The sequence below is a fragment of the Eubalaena glacialis genome, chromosome 4 (assembly GCF_028564815.1).
Source record: "Eubalaena glacialis isolate mEubGla1 chromosome 4, mEubGla1.1.hap2.+ XY, whole genome shotgun sequence".
Classification (NCBI taxonomy): domain Eukaryota; kingdom Metazoa; phylum Chordata; class Mammalia; order Artiodactyla; family Balaenidae; genus Eubalaena; species Eubalaena glacialis.
This window is the reverse complement of record NC_083719.1, coordinates 49,412,994-49,434,133: the sequence shown is the minus strand read 5'-3', so window position 1 is coordinate 49,434,133 and position 21,140 is coordinate 49,412,994. Positions and strand designations below refer to the sequence as shown.

At 34.0% G+C, this 21,140-nt stretch overlaps 1 protein-coding gene across 4 annotated transcripts in view; it reads right to left on the bottom strand.

The window, feature by feature from the left end:
• The window catches only part of IPO11 (importin 11), a 489,980-nt gene that overhangs the window by 378,715 nt on the left and 90,125 nt on the right, over window positions 1–21,140 (bottom strand). For all 4 annotated transcript variants that reach the window (XM_061189289.1, XM_061189288.1, XM_061189290.1 and 1 more), the window contains 5 exons: window positions 19,210–19,286; window positions 12,991–13,070; window positions 12,473–12,553; window positions 1,497–1,592; window positions 1,061–1,174 (listed from right to left, as the gene is read on the bottom strand). In XM_061189289.1, coding sequence (XP_061045272.1) covers window positions 1,061–1,174; window positions 1,497–1,592; window positions 12,473–12,553; window positions 12,991–13,070; window positions 19,210–19,286 — 448 coding nt within the window. The remainder of the gene's footprint in view (window positions 1–1,060; window positions 1,175–1,496; window positions 1,593–12,472; window positions 12,554–12,990; window positions 13,071–19,209; window positions 19,287–21,140) is intronic.

The window sequence follows — 21,140 nt, the reverse complement described above, 5'->3', positions numbered from 1 at the left end:
CATTGGGTTGTTGTGAGGAATTAAAATAATACATAAAATTTATATTGTTAAATATATTGTTATTATTAAAACCACTCAACAGATTTTGCTGAACTCAAGTGAATAAACTCTTTAAACTTTTAATATTATTCCATCACAGTTAAATTTAATGAAGCTAATGAAAAATCTGTCCTGCCTATTCATCAAAATAAAGTCTAGATTCTCTAATTAGGTTAGTCTAATTCTGGAAAAACTATATACATTCTACAGTTTGCACTTCCTTACTCTGGATTTTCGTTAAAAGTGGAAATGGTAATACCTATTTCAGCCACAAACCAAAAGATTTCACAAACTGCCCCTCCATTCTAGAGATCAGTCAAGTACATTCCACCTTCTACATTTTATAAATCTTAACAGATTAATGACTTAAGACATAAAAACCATATTTTAATATAATGTATGTAGTCTCAAGTAACCAACTCACTTAATAACCTATTCCATACTTACTCAGGTGGTTGGTTTCAGTTACAGTATATTTTTAATAAGCTTCTGCTGAAAAAGTCATTTCCCACAATAATGATGACAGAAACTCATTGCATGGCATTAAGAATAAGTTCATTAAGGAAATGAAACAAAGGTAGTACATGATTATATGTAAAGTATTCTTGTTTCATTTTATGTATGAGTTAACAAAAACTGCAACCATAACAAATCAAAATTCTATCCTATGGCTAAGCAGAATAAAATTGCCTATTTTGAGAGAGAACAAAATTTAAGTTTCAACTGCCATTCACAGGTTTCTTTCTCCTTCCAAATTATAGTATCAATACAACTTATTAAAGATTTAAAATAACAAAAATATTTATTTCAAAATCATCTGTTTGTTGAAAGTAATTTCATGAATGACTCAACTATGTACTATTTCATTTCGTATTCTTGAACATAATAAAATTTAATTCAGGGAAATAAATAAATAAAGTTTAAATACTACAAGACTTTTATAGACTCATTATTTCACGAAATTATTTCCAAGCTTTATTTGGATAAAGACCTCCTTCAATTTAAGTAAATTGATTCTTACCTCCTGATTAAATTTATGTGCCATCTCATTAAGTAGTGAGGAAAAGAAACTAGTGTTTTGTAGCAGGACTCGACCGATAACGCCGAGATACGTTGACATCACTACAGGATACCTCTGTACAATTAAAATACAGCATATGTAAAATTGTGTTATGGTACAAATATAAACAATTATAAACAATCATTGACAAAGTAACAATCAACAGGGATATGAAATAACAATATTCTTCTTTACACTGCTTCTTTAGAATGAACACCAATATTGCCTGAGTTCTAACTAAATATATACGTCATACAAAGTAATATATATGTATTATGTACATATTTATATGGATTATATATGTGAAGAAGAAATAATTTTCCAATGAATAAGGAAAATAATTAAAATAGAACCCCAGAATCCAATACTAACTTTAGAAGCTTAAGAAAAATCTTACCTCCCCTTCTATAATACCTCTGAAAACACAGGGTAGAATTGGTTGAAACATTTGCGGGCTTAATACTGGGTTCACTTTAAGGGCATTTTCCACAACCTAAAAACCAAAATGACACATTGGTAATGCTTAATAATGCAAGTCACTGCTTTATGCAAAACACAGGTAAAGAAAACAATGTATTGAACATCACATATATACAAGTACATGAAGTATTCAATATTCTAGACACACTTTTATAAGATAATCCATTAAAAATTACAATTTGATTTTAAGTATGTAATATTTAGACACAGTTATACATCTTACATAGAATTATAATTAATCCCATTTTGATAACAGATACGTTGTTAATGTACTTCTTATCTTTGCATTTTAAATAAACAACCCTTATAAAATGTTAATGTCTGTTTAATGTTTTATAATGTTTAATGTTTATTGTCTTATTGATGCAATAAAAGGCACTTCAAAAGTATTTTAATAGTGAAAAGGGAAATCAGTAACAACTACACTCACTATCCAAAAATAAGTCTACATTTAAATTTATCCATAAATTGTATGGAAAAGGGCATGTTGCATATATACTACATATTTACTAAACGAGAAATAATCTTATTTTATTTATAATACAATCATACAGATTATTAACCATGCACATTGTTACAGAGGAAAATTTGAAACATAAATTACTTTTATCTGAGTGAGATGGGCTCCCTCTATAACAAAGACAGATAGCATGAAATTCAAACTGGGGTGGGATTTGTTTGTTTGTTTGTTCCAGGGTTTGGGGGGGTGGGCGGAGTGAGGAAGGCAGTGGTCAGAAAGCAGCAGTGAGGACCAAGAAGAAATGTCCATACTTCTAGCCCCACTGCTTGCGGGGTAAGAATGAAAGCAGACACCATTTGAGAGGGTTGTGGGCAAGTACCAGTCTCAAGGCAGAGCCAGGTTTCCCTTAAAACGTCCAGCAATGTTTTTCAAGACTGACTATTGGCATTCTGAGTGGGACAAGTGTTTACTGTGCAGGACTATTCCACCTATCGAGGGGTTTTTAGCAACTCTGATCTCTGTTCATTATGTGCCAATGGCATGCTCCCAACACAGCAACAATCAAATACACCTCGTGCATTTCAAAACATTCTCAAGGTAAGCAAACAGTACAATGAATGACAACATCCTCTAATTTTGTGCAAGAAGTAAAAGGAATGTGCAAAGAAAAGTCTAAAAATACAAAAACTTTTACTATGGGCCGAACACTATGCTATCTAATAAGAAATACAGGATAAAAGATATCATAGTTCCTGATTAAAAGCAACAGGAGATGATGAGATTCAGAACATGATTAAATCTGACCTCAATAAGGTTTACTTTGTCAAAAAATTAGATTTGGAATAAAGAGGGGGAAGGTGTAGATAAGCTACCCAGAGGCAGATGTCACCAGACATTTTATCTACGAATGGAAAGTAAGGCCATCTGCTGATTGTTAGACACACTATAACTTCATTCCCTCCTAAAGCCCCACTAAACTTATATAAAAAGATTTTAAAGGGAGGGGGAATAATTTTAAAAGGACAAAAGGAATGAGAGATGAATATTGGAAGGTACAAAGAAGAAATTCAAGAGGTAACTGACTTATCAGATGAGAGAAAGCTGAAATCTAAAGTTGCAATAGAGAAAGCTGAGAGCAACTCGATGCACATCAGATGTATCTTCTCCCTACCTTTCCCCACCAAAAACCACAAGAATTAGCAGAGCCATACATCTTTGGAAAGGAGGGTAAAGGAAAAGCTAAAAATAAGACAGGTTGGAAGTCTACTTAAGAAACAGATTGCCAGATATTCCCTAATCTGCATATTTGGGCAACTGACCTTCCCCCACCCCAGGAGAAGACAGTGTATTTTCTTTAAAGGGTCTAAAAGAGAGACTTTCCAGACTAAAAGGGCCCAGGAGTGCCTGGTACTATTAATTAAAAAAACCCTAAATCAAGGCACATCACTGTAAAATTTCAGAACACTAGGAAAAAGAAAAAGAAGCCACAAGCTTGGGGAGGGGGAGCAAGGTGGAGGAGTCAGCATGGCTCTGAAAGAGACTTCTTCAAGAAAATTAAAGTAATAAAATCCTTATGGGTCAATGTGTCTGAACATATTGAACAGAGACAAGTGGCAGAGAACTCAGTGCACTTAAAAAATTACACTAAAAAAATTATTAACTCCAAAGATTACAGAAGTTTGTGCAGAAAAGGAAAAGTAATCACATACTTAAGATTATGACTTTTAAAATGTAAATTCACTGAAACGTACCATTCAATACAATCCAGCTGTCATTATGCATTTTCTTTATATATAAAGGTACAGTGTGTAAAGGATTCACTTATTTCAGAACTAAAATGGAGTCTTTGTATTCAAAAAGGTTAGGAACCATAGAAACGATGAGATCCTTTCTGAAAAATTATGCAGGAAAATGCCACTATCAGACTTGGAGGCAAGGACTGTGGATGAGAATCAAGAGAATATCAGAAAGCAGAGCTGATCAGATATAAAAAACCAATTGAACAGCTGACCAAAGGTGAAGAAGTCTGGGATTACTCCTAGTTTTCATGTTTGGTCAATGGGTACAATCGTGATGCCATTAATAATAGTGAGGCTTCACTTTAGACATGGTGAACTTGAGAAACCTGTGGGAAAATCCGTATGGAATGGTCTTATTTCCACACACATAACACTCTATACAGTCCACTTTCTAGGGAAGGTATTGCAGTTGGGACCTAAAAGTCAGAGTTCAAATTATGACTATTTCCATAATGAAGAAGGTTCTTTCATAATGATCAGAATCCTACCAAACATTTTGATCAGCAGCACTGCTTTCACTTCTAAACAAGATTTTGAAAAATGCATCTAATGATTTCAGTGGTAATAAACAATTTTGTATATTTTAAGTGAAATGCACGTATAGCCAGATGGCCAAACATGTCCAAGAAGGAAATAACACTAAAGACAACTAAAGCAATAACAGGTAGTTTATTAAAAGGTAATTTACAGATATTGAGAGAATTTAAATCATAACTTACTCTTCTTGGGGGGAATCATTATGTTCTCAGGGATTTTAACATGTTTGATATGTTTTAATCCACTTAGTTTAGTTTTGTTTAGATGCTCAAACTGTCCCATTATTAGGCAGTGGGAGCTCCTTCAAGTTGACTCTTGCATCCTTTTGACAAAATCCCACTTTCTCTTCCTTCCGGCACAAGGAGAGGTCTCCAGTTTATGTTGTGTCTCTCTTGCCCGAGCTCTGGAGTCAACCAGCAGGACACAGTATTTACAGACCATAATCTAGGTTCTGAGGTGCTCATTGCCACTGGATTGACACTGTTTCTAGGTCTTTGCTTACACAGATTTAGGAAATTTATTTTTCTCTTCCTGAGAAGTATATACCAATAATTCACCAAATTCAACTTAAGACTATAGCATTTTATATAACTTCTTTAATAGTTCCATCCTTCTTCCCTTATATTGAAAAATCCCAGATTCTAATAACCTTAACTTATTTGCTTCTAACTGCTATGTACAAAAATGTCCACATATGTACATATGGGTTTCAAAATAATAATACCGATATTACTGATAACAATAACAATACTGAAAGCAATTTATAATTTCCTTATGTTTCTTTTTGTTCTAATGTTATATCCCACCAGGGAGGTACATGTAAAATACTATGTTACTTGAAATATTCTCAGATGACTTATGCCACCAACATAATAATAGTTAGATTTAAATGTTTCCTTTTTTTTATATTTAGAACTGCTTTTACTTTATTATTTTAAATCATGTGAAACATCTCTATGGCTTCAAACCCTAAAGTACAAAACATACATCCTGAAAAGATCTAGCTTGCATTCTCTGTCCCTCTTTCCCCTACATAACTACTTTTCTTAATTTGGTTTATTTTTCCATTGCTATCTATGCTGCACTCTTTAAATACAAGAAAACTCTAGACACTGTTCCTTGCTTAACTCTAAAACTGTATACAGAGGTCATCTTCATTCCTTTCTAAGGCTGCACAGTACTCCTCTGTGTAGCTAAATAAGTTGCAGTACCTCCTATCATCCAATCACCTATTACTAATTATTTCTATCAGCATTTTGCTATTACAAATAGAACTTCTTAACTTTACTTTCAATCCACCCCCTTTCTGAATATACTTGAAATAGTTTAGAAACACACTATATTTTTATAATATAATCCCTGCGAAAAATGTAGGCTTTTAGTTTGTGCCTTACACTCAAACAATTTTTTTGATTTAGGCTTACATTGCATACAAAGTGGTTAAGACCACGGATGCTTAAGTCAGAATGCCTATGCTTATAACATGGCTCCAATACTTACTAGTTGTGTGACCTTGGACAAGGTATTTATCTCTTTGTGATTTAATTTCTCATCTGTAAAAATGGGGAAAAGAACAGTACCACTGTCACAGGTTTATGTGAGGATTAAATGAACTCTATGCTATGTGCTTAGAAATGTGTATCATATAGTAAATGCTAGTATTAGCTATAATTATTACAGAATAAATTATACCTTAAAAATATGCGGGGCTTCCCTGGTGGCGCAGTGGTTGAGAATCTGCCTGCCAATGCAGGGGACACGGGTTCGAGCCCTGGTCTGGGAAGATCCCACATGCCGCGGAGCAACTAGGCCCGTGAGCCACAATTACTGAGCCTGCGCGTCTGGAGCCTGTGCTCCGCAACAAGAGAGGCCGCGATAGTGAGAGGCCCGCGCACCGCGATGAAGAGTGGCCCCCACTTGCCGCAACTAGAGAAAGCCCTCGCACAGAAACGAAGACCCAACACAGCCATAAATAAATAAATAAAAAACAGAGTACACGGAAGGGGAAAAGAAAGGTTTATTTAAAAAAAAAAAACATCCAACAGATGAGAAAGAGGATAACACAATGATTCTTACTAGTATCTGGAGCCCCTTTAAGATCTCAGTCCTTGCTAATATAGCTGAATAATATTAAAAAAAAAAAAAATGCGTGCCATCTTAAATAAGGCTTATCACAGTGAATAAAACCAACATGGCTCACTACTGCTTAATAAGACCATGATAAAAAAGATAATTTCTAAACTCAAATTGGTATGTATACGTATGGATAAATTTCAAATTAAAAAAAAATGTTAAATTTGAGTATTTTTAGAATATAATTGTATTCATCTAGATAACTTGTTCCGAGTCACAGAATACAATAAAGCCTATTTTTGCTCTGAAGGCAGGCATACTTGTCTCTCTATCCAATTTTCATAACATTGTTAATTTTCTGCTTCAAAGAACAAAGAAGTTGCTTCCAGATACTGTCAGAAATTAGTATAACAGTGACACTTAGTCAAAAATATATTAAAAATGTTATATTGCCTACTATATTAAGAAATAGTATCTGAGAGGTATTAAAAAATGGAAAAAAAATGAGCCAATATTAAAAACTATTATAACTTTATTGGAACTCTGAGAATAGGAAAATGCCAAAAATGTTGAGAGTTCTCTCAGCTTTCAAGTACAAGCATAAAAGTACCATTATCCTAAAATATTCTTTTATATAAAAAAAACACAAATAATTTATTCATGATAATTAGTATATTTCTAGTATTTAACATCCATTTAATAAACAATAAAATTCAGTTTCTGGGATTTCAAATCAAATACAGAGGTTTAGCTACAGCAATGTTATATAAAAATACAGTCTTAAACACATGTTATATAATTCAAGTATTTATATCCTATTTATGACCCCCTGGCTAGCATACTTAGAGAGAAACTGGTTTAATGTGTAACGCATGTTAAACGTTACAAATATTTCAATGTATATTTGGATGGTAACTGATTTGTGCTGAATCATTCAATCAAAAAATATTAGGCACAACTGGGGGACAAATAATGACATTACCTTCTCTCAGTTCAAGGAAAAAGGAGAAGCAAATAGATTTCTTTCTAGTAAAATTGTAACGGTAGTGTTGTACATTATATAACTTCGGAATTTTCCATAATAAAATTTTTAAAAGAGCATGTTATTTTGAAAAGAAAGAAAGAATTTAAAACAATTATTTTTAAAAAGCCAGCTGAGATAACGTGGTTCTGGAAAAAGAGTAAAACTCTATTGCTGTGCAAATCATCTACTTAAGTTATAAAAAATTTAACTAATGTATTATTTTAAATAAACATTTATTTACAAGAGATGGTCAACGGAATAGTTCCCTGGTGGTCTGTTTTCCCCCAAAGGGAGATTAAATAATTAGATAACTATATAATTAGATTAAAATAGCCAACACTTGTATTAGCTGATTACATGTTAGGCAATGTTACAAGTGCTTTATACATATAAGGTCATGTAATCCTCACCACAACCTGAGGAAGTACGTAACATTTTTATCCCCATTTTACAGATGGAAAGTGAGGAACAGAGATTAACTGGTTCACCTCACACAGCTGTGAAGTAGCAGGGCTAATATTCTAACCCTAGCAGTTTTGCTTAAGTCACCTGCTAAGTTACACTACGTCTAATTATTTTGTAAGAATATAATTTAAAACAAATAGTAAAAGAAAATAAATATTCTCCTTAGGACATATCCTAAAAACTTGCCTCATTTTTCAAATAAATTTCACAATCCCATTCCATATGACTCAGAAAAAGTTGTCTTTCAATAATTACTTTACTAATAATATTGCAGAAAAGCAGGAGGAAAAAAACTTTCAATTCAAATTTTTTCTGGTAGGTGTTTATAAACATAAGAAACAACCTTTTTTCATCACTTAGAATTTACAGATTATAATTTGTCACAGGGATTTCAGATAATATATATAGATTATTAAAAATCATATAGTACAACACCTTATATAATAAATAAGAGAATTTAAGTCCAAAATGTACTCAAGAATGTATAAGTAACAGAGCTGGGTGCACAAAACCAAGGCACAGGTCAAGGAGAGAATAACATTCCAAATGCAGTTATTATTTACTAAACTTAGGATCATGGAAAAGCTTACAGTCTAGTAAAGGAGAAAAACATAAAACACACACATATTGAAAAATCTACAAAGGCAACATCAAAATGACATGACAATTTTCTCTCAAGTTTCTATCACTCCCACATTGCCAATCAGTTATTCCTCAAACAGAATTAAGTCCAAAGTATCAATTGCTTATATCCCTACTTTCAGAGAAGAAATTATCACCAAAGCAAAAGATGAAGCTGAGATTCTGTAAGACAGATGGAAGTTCCTCAACATAATTATATATTGCCACTATATCAGTTTGGTAAGGGCATAAATGCAATAAAAATTCACAAAAAGAGTTTAGCAAACAACATGTCTAACGTTACTTGCTTGTAAGCTTTGGAGCTAGAATACTTTGAAATCAGTACAGGTGAGGATTGACAGACACATGGCGGTAGACTAGTCCTCCAGTATCTGGGGTCTTGACAAGCCACACACACAGATTCCTGTTATTACTCCTTCAGAGCCCACAAGCTTCTCAGTAACAAGGGCATACATTCCCATCCTTTACCCCCTACTCTAAAAAAGAAACTGAAGAACCTATGAAATTAAAACCAGAGAGTTCTGCTGTATTTTCACTCTATATTTACCCACTTCTTAGTTTATAACAATATTTTGGATTTAAGTTTCCATTGTGATTTCAAATATAAAACAGCAAATCAGAGTGTGAAAAATGTAGTATGTTTGAGAAATAATCTTTCTGGGAAAAATCAGAATTTACCAAAGAACTTTTTATTTCAACTCTTGTTAAAAGCCTTTACTTTACAAGATTTCTCTTACAAAGTCTAAGACGGCATTCTAATATAACTGAATCATTCTTAAATATCAACCTAAACATCTGTAAGATAGAGTTCATTTAAAAATGAATACTGAGATGAATACTACTCAGTCCCCTCTCCCTCCTCATTAAGTGCAGATGTACTAATCATCCTGTAATGTTCCTCTGCCTCATAGAGACAGGCATCAGGCAGCTCTGACAATCTTGTCTTTTTATCTGGAAACACCACGGTCATATGCCAGTTTCTTACTCTCTTCACCTAACATTGTATCTACAGCTTCAATCACTACAGTCTTGCCAGCCCTCTTAAAAAGCAAACTCTTGCTCCTTCTACATACGCTCTAGACTCAAAATCCCAATCTCCTGTAACATTCTGGCACCATCTTCCTTTCTATTGGGTCACTTTCACCTACAAAATCTACTCAGATCAGATTTTCCTCACTGCCTCTCCACACACAAAAGCTATCTTTTTATTTTTTAACAGTAAATTCTTGTTATGGATTGACTTGTGCCCTGCCCCCTGCAAAAGATATGCTGAAGTCCTAATCCCAAGTACCTGTGAATGTGACCTTATGTGGAAATAGAGTCTTTGTAGATATAATTAAGTTAAGATGAAGTTATTATGGTAGGCCCTTAATCCATTATGACTGGTGCCCTTATAAGAAGAGAAGACAAAGATACAAGGAGAATGTCATGTGACAATCGAGGCAGAGACTGGAGTGACGCATGTATAAGCCAAGGAAGCCAGAAATTGCTGGCCACCACCAGAAGCTAAGAGAAAGGCATGGAACAGATTCTCCCCTAGAGTCTTCAGAGAGAGTATGGCCCTGCCAACATCTTGATTTCAGACTTGTAGTTTCCAGAACTCTGTGAGAGAGATAATCACTATAAATATTATAAATTAGTTCCTGTTGTTTTAAGCCACCCAGGTTGTGATACTTTGTTATGGTAGCCCTAGGAAACAAATATAGTTCTTAATAATATAATCATTTTCTCATCACTTTATAATTTAACACTTCAGTAATCTGGCATATGAACCCTTCCAATTTATAGACACTAAAGGTTTTAAATAACACCATTATCCCCACCCTCAACAGACAATTCTCACTGTATTCTCTCTGTTCTTATTTTTGTTCACTTCTCTGCAGTATTTAACACTGTATTAATCTAATTCACCCTACTAGGATTGCCAGAATTAGCAAATAAAAGTACTATGTTTTATCTGGTAACCCTAACCCTACCAAACATTTAAGACCCAGGTCCCATCTCAACTCTTTCTCCCTGAAAAATGTTCTCTGCAAAATGCTGGGTTAGATGACCACATCTATACTCCCAGAGTAACATAAAGCCAATGGACAGCAATGGCTCACACTAGAAAGTGCTCATGAAAATCACCTAGGGAACTTTTTAAAAAGAAATACTAACATCTTATGTCCTACCCAAATTTTCAAAAAGTTCACCAGGTAATCTGAGATACCTCTAATCCAAAACCACATAACACACTAAATATGGGCTGATTGTTTACCTGCCTCCTTCCCCCAAAAGAATGAATTACTCAAGAGCAGAAACTGTGGTTTTTCTATCACGTATGCCTACCAGAACGCACTGAATACCAGTAACAGGGGTTGGCAAACAATGCCCTTGGGCCAAATCTGAACAACTATATGATTCTGTAAATAAAGCATTTTTGGATACAGCCACAGTCATTAATTTACATACCATCTATGCCTGCTTTCAAACCACAACAAAACACATAAATAGTTGAGACAAAGACTGTATGGCCCACAAAACGTAAAACATTTACTAGCTGGTCCTTTACAGAAAAAGTTTGCTGACCCCTGACCTATATGGTGAATGACTGAATAATCAGCAATGATAGTAAATGCAACCAATTTGAAAATCAAATTAACATGCATATTAACACAGATATCTGGAGCTTTATATGTGCATACATGTGTATAATGTCCGAAGAAGAGCACATAAAATAGTGCAATGCTTGAATAAGTGCCAACTGATGATTACTCTTATTGGTTATTATGAAAGACTTTACTACCTGCACAAACTTATACCCACTTAGCCCCCCAAAATGTACTATGGGTTGTTGCTATGATTACTGTGGTTAACACATTTCTTACAATGAACCTCTTTGGGCAAACACTTTTTCATTTCACTGGGAGGAAATCAAATTGTTTTTAGGATCTAAAGCAATGTCATAGTTTTCACACAAAAAAATGCTACTTGGTTAAGCTATAGTAACACTTCACCTAACCAGCTCTCATATCTGACTTAAAACATAGCTAAGAAATTAGAAACAAAAAAGAGATGCTTTTAACAAGTACACCTTCTCACAAAATCCATACAAAATATGTGTGTGTGACACATACATGTGAAGACATATCTATATATACATTTATATTTAAATATATACATTTGATACTCCTTTATCTTTAATATATAGATACATAAACATACAACTCAGAGACTGTTGGTTCTTAATTATACACAATTATATACAATATATAAAGATAATATATAGTGATTCTATGAAGATATAATACATAAAGATTAACTCAGAGCCCATGGGTTCTTTTTTTGTTTGTAAGTTTTTTTTTAATTGAGGTATAATTGACATATAACACTATATTAGTTTCAGGTATACAATATAATGATTCAACATTGGTTCTTAGTTATACACAGTCCATACAAACTTGGTACTCTAACTTTGAGAGCCGATCCAAATTAAAAGTACCAAATTATAGTGGGAATATTGTGTCCCAAAAGCAGGCTAACAAACTGGAGAGGTGAGAAGTATCAGATGTCACCAGGCTTTGGATAATTTATAAAAGTTTTTAAAGCCTTGCTACACAAAGGGAAGTCTCAGGATGAGGGGGAACTTTGAGTGGGGTCCCATCAGCAGAAAGTTAGTTAGAAATGTGGAATCTGCATTTTAACAACATCCACAGGTGATCTATATGCACAATCAAATTTGACACCCCTGGTCCAGAGGTATTAGACCAATTTAATACAGCTAAAAGAAAATATTCTGTCTAGAATTACTCTTCCCCTTCTTGCCCATCATCTAAACCCAAATGAAGGTCCAATTTCACAAAATACAGATGGAAAATTTACAACAATATTCATTAGAAAGATGACAGTACCTTTAGCACTTGAACTTGACCTTCTGTAGTAATTTCGTTTAGCAGTTCACAAAAGGACTGACATAGACCTACTGCATACGTCTGAAATTCAATGAAAAGACAAAATATACATATGAATATATCTGCAATATCAAAAAAGGTATAAAATTAAATTGGGGACTCATTATAATCTATTTGAGAATTAGATACTAAAGCTCTAAGCATATAAAATTTCAATTAGAACTCTTTAGGAAAAGTTTAAGAAATAAAAATACAGTTTATTGCTATTCTAATTTTTGTAGAAATATAAGGATATATTTACATGTAGAGCATATTTTCTATGTTAAATAGCATAATTCATGAAACTACATCACATCTGCCCCACAGTAGGCAATGCTTATGATGTTTTTCCCCCCTTAAAGTAATAAATCAATCTATTAAATTTTGAAAAGGTTTCAAAATAAGATTCCTGATTTCAAATAAGAAACAATCAAAATAATAACTATATAAATTTTTACAATGCAAAAACTACAACATACCTGTAAAAATTCTGTTGATGATAAAAAGATGTAACCATTGATGATCTTAAAGCAGGTTCTGAGACTTTCTGAACTTAGTTCTGCCAAAATAATAATTTTTTTAGAAAGAACAAATTAATTCATTGTTCAAAATCAGTTTAAATGAAGTGACTTATTTAAAGCTAAGTTACATGCTCTTCTTTACAAATCTTTTCTGAATGCTATTCAGATGGCTAGTATATAAATATCTATCTAAAAACTGGCATTAACCTGCAACTTAATGCTTTCCCATATACCTCCCACTAGTTAAAACAACTTAGAAAATACTAAGCTCCCTTTTCTTTCCTTTCAGAAAATAACTACATGATCCAACCTTGCATTTCAAACTAAATTTCTAGTACCAGCATGGCAAACGACATGCAACTGAATCATTTTACCATCATATTTTGACATCTGCTTAAATGGGTTCACTCAATAAGCATTTACTGAGTGTCTATCGTGCTGGCACTGAACATGCTACCCTACTTACGAAAAGAGTCCCTGTTATACTCCGAAAATTATATTGTGTTTAGATATTCTCAATTCTTGGGCTTTGTTCTTCAAATCCACTTCTCTATGAAAAACCTACCCATAAAAAATCTTCTTTAAAATATTATTACCAGAATAGTATAGGAAAAGGATATTGTTTTCAATTATTCTTTTTCAAGTGCAAAGCAGAAAACTTGTTAAAATTGAAAATGATCAAATATTTATGCAGTGTTATTTTACATGTCTTATCACATACAATAATGATACAACAGAACACAGATTACAGATGTATATAATTATACAGATCAAAACATGACCCCAAAATATCATCTATATCTAAAATCTTTCATTCTGTATTGCTCCTATTTTAGAAATCGTATTCACTTGCAATAGGACAGATTAAAAAATGTTTTCTGGCAAAAGCGTAGGCCCTGGGTTCTTACCTAACTCATATCCTAGCAAAGTGAGAAGAAATTCTATTCAGGTGAGAATTACCCATACACTTTAACAAGAAAATGACAATCCCACTCAAAGCTCAAAATGTGTTTTAAAGGCATTATTTTCTATACTTTAGGGATTTAACCTATTAGTTTAAAATGAGAATGTAGAGGGGACAGAAACTAACCAACTTGTTACCATGCTAACGGAAGACATAAAAAGAAATAAAAAAGGCTGTCACCTAAATATTTTTCACAACAGAAGTAAGACAAAATCTCAGGATAAAGGGGTAGGCCATTACATTGGATAAAGTTATTCTTATGAACAATTCACATGTCCTTTTCTCCTCAAGGAGCAAGTCCAATCAAGTCTAAACTTGTTTACACTGTTTAACAGACCAACAATGAATAGCAGACTGTTTGGCAACCACCATTTTGGCAACCACCGTGATAAATAATGCAGAGGGTCTACATTTAAGTGAGAACTTAGAATGGCTACATTCCAGGTATGTCAGTGAATATAATTTTTAAATCACTGCTATCTAAAATTTTATCAAGATCTATGATGAAGGAGACAATATTTAAGAAAGATTGATTTTAAAAACCATAGTACCAGGACTTCCCTGGTGGCGCAGTGGTTAAGAATCTGCCTGCCGGGGCTTCCCTGGTGGCGCAGTGGTTGAGAATCTGCCTGCCAATGCAGGGGACACGGGTTCGAGCCCTGGTCCGGGAAGATCCCACATGCCGCGGAGCAACTGGGCCCGTGAGCCACAACTACTGAGCCTGCGCGTCTGGAGCCTGTGCTCCGCAACAAGAGAGGCCACGATAGTGAGAGGCCTGCACACCGCGATGAAGAGTGGCCCCCGCTTGCCCCAACTAGAGAAAGCCCTCACACAGAAACGAAGACCCAACACAGCCAAAAATAAATAAATTAATTTAAAAAAAAAAAATGAGCTTTATTAAAAAAAAAAAAAGAATCCGCCTGCTAATGCAGGGGACACGGGTTCGAGGCCTGGTCTGGGAAGATCCCACATGCCGTGGAGCAACGAAGCCTATGCGCCACAACTACTGAGCCTACGCTCTAGAGCCTATGAGCCACAACTACTGAAGCCCGTGGTGCCAAAACTACTGAAGCCCACGTGCCTAGAGCCCGTGCTCTGCAACAAGAGAAACCACCGCAATGAGAAGCCCACGCACCACAACGAAGAGTAGCTCCCACTCGCCGCAACTAGAGAAAGCCTGCGTGCAGCAACGAAGACCCAATGCAGCCAATAATAAATAAATAAATTTATTAAAAAAAAAAAAACACCTAAAAATAAAAACCATAGTACCCATCTCTTCTTACAGATATTTTAAAAGCTATTTCTAGATTAATTTATATAAGCAAATAAGCAATTAGGTCACTTCATACTGTTTTCCATGCCTCCATCATGCCAAGGACAACTTTTACTGAATTTCCTAAGGCATGCTATCATCAGCAAATATTAAATACCGATAGTAAAAAAAATAGTCCTAAAATTAATAAATTTATCTATTTTAAAGTATATTGAACATTGTTCATTATATCCATGAGTTCCTAGTAAGACTCCAATAAAAAACTGTCTGGTCCTAGTATCAGGAAGAGCTGACCATACAACAGATCTGTATTTATTTTCAGCCCTGTGAATAATTTAATTCACATGTTCTCAACCATGGGCAATTTTGCCCTCTAGGAGACATCTGGCAATGTCTGGAAACTCTGGTTGCTAAAACTAGCATCTAGTGGGTTGAGGCTAAAGATGCTATTAAGCTTCCTACAGTGCTCTAAACAGTCCCTCACAAGAAAGAATTACATAGCCCAACATGTCAACAATTTTGAAAATCCCTAACTTAAGTGATCAAGTTTTTCTTTTACAGACAGAGAGCTCTGATTCAAATCTGTAACCCATCAAAGTATCTAGTTATGCTGTGTGCACATATGATTTATATTTATTAGTCTAATTTATATTCCATTCCTCTCTGTTTTTCTCTATTCTTTGGCTCTTATTTTTAATTTCTACTTTCATGTTACATTTTACTAATTCTTTTTAATCATACTATTTAATGTTTGGAAATGAAACTATAGTAGTTTCTTCTTTTATTTCAAATTCTGATAAAATATGAAGGCTAAAATGTGTAAAATAGCCTACACATCATCAAGATGTCAGGTGGGAAAAAGTTCCTTCCAAATTAGAAAAATTTTATTGGTCAAGGAACATTAGCTTGGCACTTACAACAACATGGACAAGAGTCAGTCAGGTGTTTATCTTTTAAGTAATGAGAATACTGAGAAAATTAATACCATAAAAAAGATTTAAAGGATTTTAAACATAAGCCTTTAGAACTAAATTATTAGAATTAGTTATAGCCTATGGTTCTATTTAAAGTATCTCCAGTTCTACTTACATTTGGGGAGAACGATATGAAATGAATTTTAGCCTTGGATTTATTCACACTTAATTAACATATCCTAAAAATCATTAACTTAAACACCAATATTGTTGGTTTTTTGTGTTTTAAATGAAAATGAGAAACTTCCAGCCAGCAGCTTTATTTCTACTTGGAAAAAAATAATAGCTACCATACTCATTAATAAATGTTTAAAAATCACTGATCTAATAGGAAAAAATGTTTTCACCTTTAAGAAAAGTGAATATTCATTTCAATCTATATTCTTAAAAGATTAAAATAAATATTCTGGTTATATTTCAAAATAAATTTTAAAGCTCACCTGAAAGAATGTATATGCAAAAAGCTACATATCAAACAATATTAATTAGTTGTGCAATACTCAAACAAAAATAAAGGTAATACTGATGTCAAGGTATACTAAACATTCACAGATATAATTTGTATACAGAATTTCTTCATATTATTAACTAACAAATCCTACAGAGCCAGTGGTTCAGTACTTTTTCTTTTAAAACAGCAATAATGTTGACAGTAATAGTAGTAATAAATATAATTACAAAACACTTAAATGGTGCTTACTATGTGCCAGACATTGTTCTAAACACATAAAAGTCCTTATTGATTTATAAGGACTATGCATCAACTACAAAGCTTTCTATGGTAAAACTGTACTTTAGTACCTACCTAAAACCACACTCAAAATAGTGTCATATGGTTATAGGAGGGCTAGTTATGTGCTTTTTTTTCAGTCTCTTCTTCCTGGCTACCAATCTTCTCTCCCACCACGTTGTAAAGGCCAGGCAGGCTGAATTCGGGGTAGAATACAAAGGTGAAGTGAAATCACCTTGTGAAGTTACCCACATGTGAAAATGGCTGAATCCTGTTCATGACTAAGTTGATAATGGGCCTGGTCGAGGTTTCCATTCTCAGGGCAAGTATATAAAGAAGCACTGTGGATTACCCAGAATGGTACTGTATATGGTCTCCAAGTTAGGTAGACTAGAACTAAATGGCCTTCACCGAGAGTAAAAGAAAGTAAAAGGACTTTTCCTTTTCTCTTTCTCTATGATATCTTAGCTACAAAACTTTTCCTAGGAGACTAGCAATAAGTGACTGGTCTATTGCCACTGTCTTCATGTTTGAAAATTTCTTCCATAATTTTATGGGGATGCTAGATGATAAAACATCAAATGGCTTTTTATTAGAAAACAGATGTCATCTTGGTATTATCTGAGGTCTAATTTATTCTGAAGAATGGGGTAGAAAAACAACAACAACAAAAAATCAGAAAACACAAAGGACTAATCACATTATCTATAGCCCCCATGATCATCCAGCAAATGAAGACAGATGTTTTTTATTTTTATTTTTTTAATAAATTTATTTATTTATTTATTTATTTTTAATTTTTAGCTGTGTTGGGTCTTCGTTGCTGCACACAGGCTTTCTCTAGTTGTGGCGAGCGGGGGCTACTCTTCGTTGCACTGCTCAGGCTTCTCATTGCGGTGGCTCATCTTGTTGCAGAGCACGGGCTCTAGGCGTGCAGGCTTCGGGAGTTGTGACACATGGGCTCAGTAGTTGTGGCTCGCGGGCTCTAGAGCGCAGGCTCAGTACTTGCGGCGCACGGGCTTAGGTGCTCTACGGCATGTGGTATCTTCCCAGACCAGGGCTCGAACCCGTGTCCCCTACATTGGCAGGCGGATTCTTAACCACTGTGCCACCAGGGAAGCCCAACAGATGTTTTTAAATCAGCTAAAATTATGTTTTAGTCCACACTTGTTGATTTTATCAAAGAATGTGTCTACCTTTCTGGTGCATCATTATACCTCAGTAATACTTTCCCTCTAATAAAACTGCTCACTACAAGTAAGTTCTCAGAAAAAATAATTTTGAGATATTGCCGTAATAAGTATGCCTTTTTTCCTAGTTTTTTCCTACATGAATGCCCTCTCCTGACAATATTAAACTATTCAGTCAGTATACCCAAAGTTCTAATGAAGGAATTAAAGATGCTTCATGGGTGAGTCTTAGAGAGTGGGAACTCTGAATGGAGTAAATGTAAATAATTTTTACATTTTGTAAATAAATGATTTTTTTAAATGGCAGTAATTTGCAGACTGAAAAAGAAGCAAAGGGCCAGTAAATAGCACTGTATACAATTCTTAAATACTCTATGAGGTTTAAATGTGAATCTGCACTGGTAAAATCGCTCACAAAATAACCCTATGAGCAAAATATTTTTTGTAAATTTAAGATATGACATACTTGTGAATGGTAGCTGATATGTAGCAGACAAGTATTGGCTTTCTATGACTAAGTATCATCAGAATACATGTTCAGAAAAGAATCTAACCAGGTATCATCCATGGTGGCTAACAGAGACTAACAGCCTACTCCTAGCACAGTGGCCAGTTCTCTGGTGTCACATGTCAAAAGTGTTGTTTTAAAACATTAAGCTTCCTGATTTCAAGCTTCTACATAAGTAATACCTCAACAAACAATAAATGATTTTCTAATATTTAATAATCTTTATTTTGGTGGTTCCTTAGCTAAATCAGAAATATGTACAGAGCTCATTTATTAACAACTGACAGCACAAAATCAATTTTCAATTAAGTATAAGTTAAGTAAATTTAGTGTTTGCTCTTTAATACACAGAAATAACTCTAAAAAGTTATACTGTATACTGTAGGAAAAAATCTAGAAATTATTAAAACACTACACAACTTATTTCTCAAAATCAAGGGCTTTAGTAAAAATGGAAGGTATGATTTATAGTCACCTATAATGCCCCAAATTATGGTTGCATTCAAAAACAGTGGTAATTTTATGCTTTAATACATACCTAGAAGTGGTGACATATTCTGAAATATACGAAGTAACTCTGGTGTAATACATGGGCTGTTTTCCAAAGTCACTAACCTAGGCGAAAAAAACAGACAATTAAATCACTTTCCATAACCATTAAAGCTATGATTATAAAATGTACCAAAGATATCCAACTTGACTAGTAATCAAGAAAATATAAATTATAACCAAAACAAGGTACAATTTTACCCCCACCAGCTCAGCAGAATTTTAAGTGTGACATACCATGTATTGTCAAAGCTGTAAAAGTGGGAACTCTTGCATACTGCTAACAGCAGTGCAAGTTGATATAATCACTTTGGGAAATAATTATTATCTGGTAATACTGAATATGTATATGTGTATATACCTATGACCTGGCACTATTTCTAGGCAGAAATGTGCACAGGGCATAAGGTCTTATACATTTGCTCTAGGAGTCATGCACAAGAATGTTCAGAGTCGCATTATTTGAACAACAAACAAAATGGCAAACAAGTAAATGAATTGTTACAGTCACACAATTAAGCTCATCACTATGGATGAATCTCCAAACAGGAAGCAAAAGAAGTAAGTTAGAACACATACGATACAATTTATATAAAGTTAAAATATACTGTTTAGAGATACACACGCATATGTGATTCTAAAAGCATTAAAACACAAGAAAGAAAACCAAGGAATGAAAACAAAAAAATCAGTACAGTGGGTTATCCCTGGCATGGATGCAGGAAGATTCAACAAACATGCCACACCATGGGCTTCACAGACATTCTTATTGTTGTATTTCTTACCCAGAGTATGGAAAATTGATTTTCATTTTATGTAAGTTATAAATATAAACAATATGACCTCATATTATTTTGTGTCTATGAAATACTTCACAAATTTTAAATGACAAAATCAGGTAATCTGGGCAGGATATTACACAGGGAAAACCAGCTACCCCCAAAATGAAGTACTTCCAACATGCACAAGCAATGATGTCTTTGACACCTTAACTTGATCAACAGTATCAGGATTTTAAAGATAAAGACGAATACCATATGATATCACTTATATGTGAAATCTAAAATATGGCACAAATGAACCTATATGCGAACAGAAACAGACTCAGAGACACTGAGAACAGGCTTGTGGTTGCCAAGGTGGAGGGGCGTGGGGGAGGGATGGACTGGGAGTCTGGGGTTAGTAGATGCAAACTGTTACATACTGCATGGATAAACAACACGGTGCTGCCATACAGCACAGGGAACTATATTCAATATCCTGGGATAAACCATAATGGAAAAGAATATAAAAAAGAATGTATATGTGTGTATAACTGAGTCACTTTGGTGTACAGAAGAAATTAACACAACATTGTAAATCAACTATACTTTAATAAAAAATAAATTTAAAAAACAGCAACAGGATTTTATTTCATTTTTAAAGACTAAAACTTCAGGAAAGGTAAAGAAAAACATTATCCTATTCACCTTTAAAATAACCATGAAGCCAAAAGAAAAACTACACTCCAGTCCTGGGGTTTCACCGAGAAAAAAATTGGAGGTCGTATTCTAAATGCCAAAAGATGTTTAAAAAAACTCTCTTACTCAATAGGTCCAGATTAAGATTCTATCTGAAGCTTGTTCCTTCCCTTCTACTGTCATTACCTTAGTAAAAAGGCCACTCAGGTCATTGTCACTCTCACTTCCTATGCTAGTTCCCACAGTATAAACTATGCTATTCAAAAGAGGAAAAAATCTTGAAGAACTTAAACTACTTAAAAATAAAATGACATGGTCTGTAATTCCAGATTAAACAAATAAAGACTTGGAAAGGAGAGGGAGTGAGGCAAAGTCAAAGCACTAAATTCTTTACCATCAGGGAAAGGGAAAAGTTAACTATTTTGATGAATAATTAAACAAAGCTATATGTACCTACATC